Source organism: Anneissia japonica, unplaced genomic scaffold (assembly GCF_011630105.1).
Source record: "Anneissia japonica isolate Jap-2015-1 unplaced genomic scaffold, ASM1163010v1 scaffold256_len832006_cov191, whole genome shotgun sequence".
NCBI classification, from domain to species: Eukaryota; Metazoa; Echinodermata; class Crinoidea; order Comatulida; family Comatulidae; genus Anneissia; species Anneissia japonica.
Genome location: NW_022691310.1, coordinates 315841 through 325576, shown reverse-complemented (window position 1 = coordinate 325576; position 9736 = coordinate 315841). Strand labels below are relative to the sequence as shown.

Below are 9736 nucleotides of genomic sequence, written 5' to 3'. Positions count from 1 at the left end.
GTGGGACTAGTTTGGGCCCTACCTAAGCTGGTCGAACGTTTCGTTTGGGTCTGTACCCAAGCTGCACTGATGAGGCCTGGAAGGCCGAAACGGACCGTCTACAGATATTGGGATTCCTTCCAGTGGACGCTTAGTTTATTTTGTCATTCTGATCAGATTTTCTCTACCGTTCCGTTTTAATTTTAATTTTAAATTGTTTTGCATTATATGGCCGTTTGCTGTTTTATGGGTTTTCCCCATTTGCCTTTCAAACTTATATATATATATATATATATATATGTGTGTGTGTGTATATATGTATATGTGTATATATATATGTATATGTGTTTATATATATATGTATATGTGTATATGTATATGTGTATATGTATATAGGTATATGTGTACATGTATATGTATATATATGTATATGTATGTGTATATATATGTATATGTATGTGTGTATATATATATATGTGTATGTATATATATATATATATGTATATGTATATGTATATGTATATATATGTATCTGTATATGTATATATATGTATATATATATATATGTATATGTATATGTATATGTATATATATGTATATATATGTATATGTATATGTATATATATATGTATATGTATATGTATATATATGTATATGTATATATATATATGTGTATATATAAGTGTCTCAAGCGTCGACGAAGGTAACAGGAGTATATATATAATACTGTGAGAAACAATGAATGGGTCTTGATAGAACTAATATACATATACAAAATAAGTATATATACAGTATAGAGATTCTTTATATGTAAGTTTAGATGGTATCCACTTTGTTAATCTACGCACATAGCATCCCCTTCGCTTGATGCTTGTTTTCTTGGTAATGTTCGTACTTGTGTTGGTTCGTGACGAACTAGAGAACGCATTGTCCGGGCAACTGTAAGTTGAGCAACTGCATTGGTATGGAAACCGACTGACTCACGCTGAATGTTTCCTTCTCAATGAGCCAATAAGTCAAAACAATTCCACGCCCCTGGATAAAAAAAAAAAAATAACTTAAATAATTGTCATTATGTTTACTGGATTTATACATTCATCAATTAACATAGACAACCGTATTGAATCAGATCATATGCCGTTTACATATGGTTTAATGTATGCTAAATTTAATAGAGAAAATGATAACGCCAATTCTGAAACTATACTCATAGAGTAAAATAAGTATACTGGGTCAGAAAATACAGTCAATTGCCAAGTTTTAACGCAAGATGGAAACACAAACATAAATAATATTGACGACGCAGTTCACTACATTAGTAAAACTATTCAATATATGTGTGTAGGTATGTGTAAACCGGTGCAAAATAAACGAGGCATGAATTTGCATATTCTCGTAATAGCTGGTGTGATGAGGAATGCTTAAGATATAAACAATACGTTAAAACTTGTCTAAATAAATGTAGAAGATCTCATGAAAGCATGCATTCAAATGAATAGAAATATGAAGAAAGGAAGCATTAGGCCTATATTTAAATAAAAACACACTGATATAGTTGCCGAAAAAGATATTAAATCATTTTGGAGTAAATTAAAAGAACCAATACACTTTTTTAAAAATTCTTTTAACAGATTGACTAACCATTTTAATGATTTATTTTAACCAGAAGACACAGTCATTCAACGAATCCCGTTAAATGAGGTGAATAAAGAAGATAGGCCTATTACGATAATCGTGATTACACAATTTAAGATTTTACATTTGATGAAATAAAAAATGCAATTAAATTCAAAACTTAAATAAAGCTCCTGGAATCGACTGGTTTGTGTTTTTTTTTAAATAATATTAAATGTTTACTAAATACGAGCTTTCACAATGGTAATGGGCAATAAGTTTAATTGTACCAATAAACAAAAAGGTAATAATCGTGAAATCTAAATAACTATGGAGGAGCATCACTGGTTCCGATTGAAGTAAAATGTTTCTCTATACTTAACTCAATATTAACTGAATGGGTAGAAAACTTTAATGTATTAAACTAAAAACAAGTCGGTTTTCGCAAAGGATATCGCACTACGGATAACATCTTTATTCTAGAAACAGTAATTGGTGATAACATAGGGCTTTCGTTCCAGTGTAAATTTGTGTACAACAAGGTTCCTCCTTATTATCACTATCTATTATTCAATATTTTCATTAATGACTTAAGTGAAATTTTAAATCTGAAAATAGAGAAAAAAAATAAATTAGGTCTACGCAATGCATTATTTAATCATTTAAATTATGTCGACGATTTAATTCTAGTTAATGATACAATTTATGGATTACAACAATCTTAATAAAATAAACTTTTTGATTTTTGTGAAACTTGGAATTTAACAACAATAAATAGCGATAAAACCAAAATCATAGTGTTTAAAAGAGGTGGCAAATTACAGCGATTTGAAAGATGGCATTATAATATAGAACCCATCAAATTGTTAATTCCTTTGAATATCTGGGAGTTGTATTTAGTTCAACCGGACAACGAAAAGTGATAGAGAAACAAATTGTAATCATGCTAATGCAGTTTTAAAAGCTTTTGTCAATAGACATTTTAGTTACGTACCAGCCAATATATGAAATCATATGTTTGATGTAAAAATTCTACCAATATTGACATATGAAAGTGAATTATGGGGCATGTAAAATTGTGTTAGGATTAAGCACAAATGCACCAGCTATGACTGCAACAGGAGATATAGGACAATTTTCCCTTTACGTTACATGTTTAATTAATGTGTTTGGTTATTGTTTACGCTTAAGTGAAATGAACATGATCGTTATATTTATGAATGTTATCTTTTTCAATTTAGAAAAGTCGAACGAAATGAATTATAGGCCTATTGGTTATATTATGTTAAGAAAAATTCTATGTTCAATGGACCTTTCCGCTAAGCTCCGCCCCTTGGATATTGTTGCTAAGGTCCCACAAGACGGCAGTGTTAAAACATACGCGAACACGTGCGTTTTTGGACAACACGTGTGTTTGTAAGAGGTGCGCGTATTCCTAGCGCTGTTCTGATTAGTCAGTTGTTAAGTTTGATTGACACTCCGGAAAAGTCTATTGGTTTTATTTATGTCTGGTTTTTACAACATGGAGTTGATTCTGATTCTTTTATTTCTTAGCTAAGACTGAAACTCATTGATATAGAAAGACAACATTACAATAAAAGAAAAAGTCCAAACATATAAACATATTCTAGATTAAATCATTTTAAATCCTTTAAAAAATGAGTTTAAATTAGAAAATTATTTATTATTTATAGACAGATTTGATTATAGACATATGTTCGAATTTGTATTCTAGATTTAGAAGAGAAAGGCAGATGGAATAAAGTCAGCAAAAACAGTAGAATATGTAAATTATGCTCAGACCAATGCAGGGAGACGAATTGCATTTAACTTAGTATGTTTACGTTATAATGACATTAGGAAAAACGTAATTCGTCTTTCTTTTATATAAACCCAAAAAATGTTTAAGTTCTATCGATTATTGTCATCAAATGATTGTAATATTTTACATAATTTATAAAAATATCTTTATTTAGCTTATATGAGAAGACGTAATATATTTCCTTTCGTTCTGTAATTGTTATTACCCTCGCCCCACGAAGTAGGGTGAGGGTATTACAATGAGCTCCGTCTGTCGGGCTCTCTGTCTGTTTGTGACGTTTGTGTTTGTCCTTCCGGGAGCATAGCTCAAAAACTACTGGATCGTTTAACTTCAAACTTACACACATTGACAATAATACATGTATCTCGGTCTTCCCCGATTTGGTGCTCATCAGAAGTAGGATGTAGATTTTAGAACGTTATTTATTTATATAGTTTTGTCGCAACTGACAGAGCCAACTCGAACACATCGTTCGACTGACCCCGGTATTCTTAAAACGAACTTTAGCCACAGTTCGAGCTAAAACTTAAAAATTACGTCATTTCGTATTCTTAAAACGAACTTCGACTAGCACTACGACTAAATGACGCGAACCTCGCCTAAAATTATACCTCCACAGGCCGATTTTTTTAGTCAGCCTAGGGTCAGGCTAAATCGCCGACTTGAAATATTTACCCCAATGAAAACGTGCTTTTTGTAACTTACGATAAAGTGAAATGAATAAAAACGATTGTATAAGTAGGTCTGATGTATCTCCACTGTGTTCAAGGAAAGGGACATTACGTTTAGCTTCCAAAAGGCGAAATTAGCATGTTTTGCTAGCCACATGCAACAGTTCCTCATTTGCACGAAATCCTGTCGCGTTGCGGTCACGTAGATTCACCGTAACAACAACAAAGATGGGGCCGCCCTCGCTCGACCTCAACTATAATAGTTCTCTAAAGAAAGCAAATTTTCAGTGACAGGAAATTCTCTATCGTTAGATGTTAACGACTAATATAGTTATTATTATATAATATAGTTTAGGCGAATAATGGTCTATTATGAATTATGAGGAAATTTGTTTTTGAAAAACGGACGGCAGTTTAATATTCTTCCGCCTTACCGGATCTCTAAAATTTCGTCTGCTATTTAAATTAGCTCTTTTCATTGGTTAGTTTGATAGTCGTTGCTTGCCAGCCGTCTTCAGCTGAACTACAACTAGGACTTGATTTAGTCGTAGTTAAAACTTCGACTACGCAGATTTTTTTTAGCTGCTGTCCTAATTTAAAAAAAATATCTTTATATATAATGAAATATGGGGGAAAAATTATAAGATGCACAAATAATAGATAATCTGAGAATAAAAACTGTCGCGCCATTTCTTTGTATCGGCCTGTTGTGGTATTGCAGAGGTATAATATTACTGTATAGCTATAGGCAGGTGAAATTTAGCCGAGCGGTAAAGATGCATGTTTTGTGTGTAAAGATGATCGAACGTATGGGGTTAAAATCTCAATCTTGCTTTTCTTTTTTTATTATTATTATTTTGTCTAAATTGATGCTGTTATTTGGTGTTTTTTTTTTTAATGAAAACTAGATCATTTTTTATGGAACATGTACTACCTGTAAATATATCATTTGGTATGAAATATACTACCTGTAAATATTATAAATTAATGTGGGGCTTATATGAGAATTTGTTATTATATGGTTTTAAATTCAAATGTATTTATTATCTTGTGTTAATCAGATGGCCCATTTGTCTTTGAGGAAAATCAATGTTACAGCACCAATTTTACCGAAGAGATAATTATTGTAGTTCCCTCACATTGGCGCATTACTCGTGCGTAGGGATTACAAATCCTACCTTTAACGCCAATCCACCTACCTTTATAAAAATTTCTCCTCTCGTATTCATTAAAAAACCGCCAATGTTCGACAGAATGTTGTGAGTTGTTTCACTTATCTGAATACGATTTGCTATGAAAGTAAATAGACCGTTAAAACGGGCGTTTTAAAAAGGGTAACCAAATTAAATGTTTCTTATCTACAGTTACGGTTTTCCAAATATATATATTTTTTAATAGACCTATATTAAATTTTGATCATGATATATAAATACATACGGAGTCCAGTTGATTCCATCCGGGAAGCCATGTTGACGGTTTCACCGAACAAACAGTAACGAGGCATCTTGGAACCGACAATTCCGGCAACAACAGCACCTTCGTTAAAATAATTAACACATTAATACCGCATTATTTTTACATGTATAAAAATTCAGCTTAGCTAGGCCTATGCCTAATGAAACCATTAAATCAATTGGCAACATTCAATACATTTTTGTTAGCTCAATGTTACATAAAATACATACAGTATATTATCTACGATACAATTTTTATTGTAATTTACACAATTTTTATTTATTTTAAAAATTTAACACAATAATCAGAATACAGCTAACGAATGCAGTTGGCCCAAATTTACGTCGTGCAGAGAGCGATAGACGGTCACGGATGAGTGAATCCGTTCTACATTCACATCGTCGGTCAACTCGAAAACTCTATTATGAGATGAAAGATAAACCTTCAAATTGCAAACGTGTGTTTTGATTACCTACCTGTGTGTATACCGATTCGTATCGTCATAGAGTAACCTGGTTTATGTGGGATACCAACACCTTTAATACAATGTATAAGGTCTAATGCAAGAAGAGCGATTTCGCTACCGTGTTTATTTCCATTTCGTTTCGGTATGCCTGTTAATAAAAACAAATATTTTCTATTAATGGTTAGGCCTATCATTACTCATTATGTTATGTATATTATAATTTTTCATCTCTATTTCACCACTTTGTAGATTAAATCATCACTATAATTATTTCAGTTCATCCTTACGTGTGGCTATTGAACAATATAATTTTAAATTTATAAACTATTGTAATTATTAAAATATATTTATTTTAACTTATATTTATATATTATATTAAATCCTATTTATTATTATTATCATTAATGTTATCATAAGCTTTGCTTACCCGATGCAACCATGTAGGCATCACCTATTGTCTCAACTTTGTAAACATCATATCTGTCAATATATTTGTCAAAAATCGTGTAAACATTATTCAACATATCGACAACTTGAAAAGGAGTGCTTTTAGAACATATTCGAGTGAATTCAACAATATCTGAGAACATGATTGTCGCCGAGCAGTAAGACTCAGCTTTAACATGCTGATGACGTTTCAAATTTTCTGCCACTGACTTCGGAAGCATTTGGTACAACAGCGTATCTGTACGTTCCTTTTCAGTTTTTAGTTTTTTTGTTTGGTCAGCAAGTACGAGAGTGTAATCTTGGATCGATGATGTCAAAGATTCAACTGCTTTAAATATTACTAATCCTATGATGATGACGACCACCATGATACTGATACCAGTCGATAAACCAGCTGTATCGGCCTTCATTGCCTCGTCGAGTCTGGAAAGAATAATCACTGCCATCCGACTCTGGATTTCATGTAAGGTATCGATGTATATGGTCATGTTGTCAAACCACCAGGTCCCCTCTTGCCATGATGGAAGTCTGTTAATGTTATTCTGAGATATTTCTTTTCTCATTTTCGAAATTGTGGTCTGAAAATCATACTTGACCTGAGAAACTCTTTCTGTTAACATGGAGCTGACTAGAGATGAGTATTTTTTAGATGACTTTATATTACTCTCACCGACTTGTAGTTTCTTCATATACCAAAGGTAATCGTCTTGCTGAAACCCGCCTTGAGTAAAAAATACCGCACCCAATGTTCGTTCAATACCAATTTGCTCCATACCAACAATTAATAGCTGATAGGCAACCAATGTTTCCCAGACACCTTGTCCGCCAGATTTTCCGACACTTTCGTTGAACCAGTCAACGAAGATCTGTATTGCGTCTGTGTAGAAGTGGATTACCTGGTAGATGGTTGTGTTTTGGTTGTCCAGTGTTAAACGATATTTAATGAGAAAGTTCATAAAGGTTTGCTTGTTTTTGAATTTTTTGTATGCCCTTGTTTCTTTCATTGGCCAGTCATTAAGACTTTCTATAACCTCGTCTGTCATTGGGTAGGTATCGATGAGAAAGGTCTTCCGTTCTGGTCCGTTCTCTTCTAGCAGTGAGCTAATGTAGAGCGCGGTCATATCACGCTCTCGCTGCAAACTATGGATAAGAGATCCAACCTGTGAAACAAAAGGGCAAACAAGAATCTTAATATTCTGTATACGTCAATAATTATATTAGATACCGCAAGTTTGTCTGTAGAGATTAACTGTGTTTTAACATGTGCCACCAGAGTTTTAATCACGCAAAGAATAACTTATAACCCAAACGAATGAAATTAAGATTTGGATTTAACCGGTAAAATTCTATGAATAATGTAAATAAGCCGTACAGTATAGTTAACGTTTTTTTTCCATTAATTTATTATAAGGATAAACCTGATACTCTACATGAAGTCACAATTTAATTTAATGATGAAGCTTTATATTTCAACACCACCAAGTGAAAATTTTGCATCTTAAATGTACGGTAATGTTGTTACATTATGTTACCTGTTGGCTTAAACGAACATTCCGACGCGTTTCAGTTGCGTTAATACTGCGACTCACAGTTGTTATGAGATCAGAAATGGCCAAAGCTACTAGGGCAAATATGGGCAACAGAATGAGGGTCATCATCTTGACCATTTGCTGTTTCTTGCCACTCGGAGCCAAAGAGGATGCACCAGTGCAGATGCCGTTACATTTATTCTTTACTGCTCCTCGGGTAGTATCTGTCGCCTATAAAATAAATAACGACGTTAAGTCGGTGTGTTTTTGACCTATTGTATTGGGTTTATTTATTAATATTTTTATGTTAATTACTAATGATTTAATTTGTTTTTACGTTTTGGTATTAGCTCGTGGCAACTTCGCTCGAGAGGAAACTGAGACAACTATAGGAACCTCTACGTGTATACAATAGTGGGGAAAAATTAGCACTTTGTAGTCGTAAGTAAGAGTGATATAAAAGAAACAAGTAACAAGAAATACCAAAAGAAATATGCAATTAATGTTAAAGATTCAAAATTATAAGATTCGCTCATCTATAGTTTAAAATCTTACACACATTCCAACCATGATAAGTAAATTAATGTTTAACACTTATGAAGAGTTTTACCGGACTTATCGATGCAACACTTGAAGTGGTACTCTTGCCATCCTTGTCTTTCCTTTTGACGCGTTTGCTGGTTGGTGGTTGCTGGCTGTAGAGATCATTGGACATATAACGTATTATTAAAATATAATGCTTGTAGTAAATTATTATGACTACAAAATATAAAAATGAATAAATTGTATGCAGCCAAGTACGATTAGACAAACGATATAAACTTTATTTAAGCAGTTTTACTATATGACTTTACAATAATGTAAAAAAAAAACGACGTATGCCTATGTATTAATGAAACTTAATGAACACAATATTATACCAAATATAAATTTAAAAATTGTGAAATATTACTTAAAATTTTATTTTATAGATCCATAAGTACAGGGTGGGATTTGATTATTAAACGAGAATTGCATAATAGGCTATTAAGATTATAATTTTTTTTTTCAAAATGGTGTCCACCAGTAATATCTATTCTGAACTAACAAGAACAGTTAGTGTTAGTTAAATAGCAATAGGAAATGAAAGATTAGAACAATAAACCACATTTTATAGTGGGATGGTTACTTACAAGCTCGGCTCCATTACGGTGGCTGTTTCATGGATTATAAACTTCCTTACGCCACATGAAGCGCTATAAAAGTGAAATCACTCTAGTGCTGGAAGACGTACTCTTTGTTTCCATAACAACATATTACCATCATTTTGCTACGCGCAGTTCGTACCAGTGATAGGCTGATTTTTCAAATAATTACAGCTTATGTTAATTAGCGGTATGGTTTCTGGTATGGTATACTTGATTTATATAAGGCCGCATGTAGCATTGTTATGCTTTACATCAATCTTGATCAAAAGCGATGGGGCAATAATGTATTAGGCTTATTCTCAATAATATTATCAACAATATTAATTACAGCATTACGAAGATCACAAGTACATTGATATGGTCTATACAGAATATAATTAGTTTTATTAAAATTTATGGTTAACCAGTTTGCTATTTCTTTAATTTCATAATTTACTGTACTAAATAAATTCATGGTGTTAGAGCCAGAGTAATAGAGTGGTATCATCAGCGAAGGGTATAATGTTCAGTTTGTTGTAAGCATTGTGTAAATCATTAACAAAAATAAAAAATAATAATGGTCCAAG

At 32.4% G+C, this 9736-nt stretch overlaps 1 protein-coding gene across 2 annotated transcripts; it reads right to left on the bottom strand.

Annotated features, from left to right (window-relative positions):
• Nucleotides 1–626: 626 nt before the first annotated feature.
• LOC117100002 lies at nucleotides 627–9736 on the bottom strand. 2 transcript variants are annotated; one of them, XM_033239532.1, is made up of 8 exons: nucleotides 9156–9736; nucleotides 8594–8678; nucleotides 7987–8214; nucleotides 6435–7614; nucleotides 6018–6155; nucleotides 5524–5622; nucleotides 5286–5377; nucleotides 627–1014 (listed from the first exon to the last, which is right to left on the bottom strand). In XM_033239532.1, the coding sequence occupies exons 1-8, from the start codon at nucleotides 9167–9169 to the stop codon at nucleotides 895–897; spliced, it is 1956 nt and encodes a 651-aa protein (XP_033095423.1). In that variant the 5' UTR covers nucleotides 9170–9736; the 3' UTR covers nucleotides 627–894. The 2 variants fall into 2 exon arrangements, with proteins under 2 accessions (XP_033095423.1, XP_033095422.1); XM_033239531.1 differs by lacking the exon at nucleotides 9156–9736 and having other exon boundaries at nucleotides 8594–9140.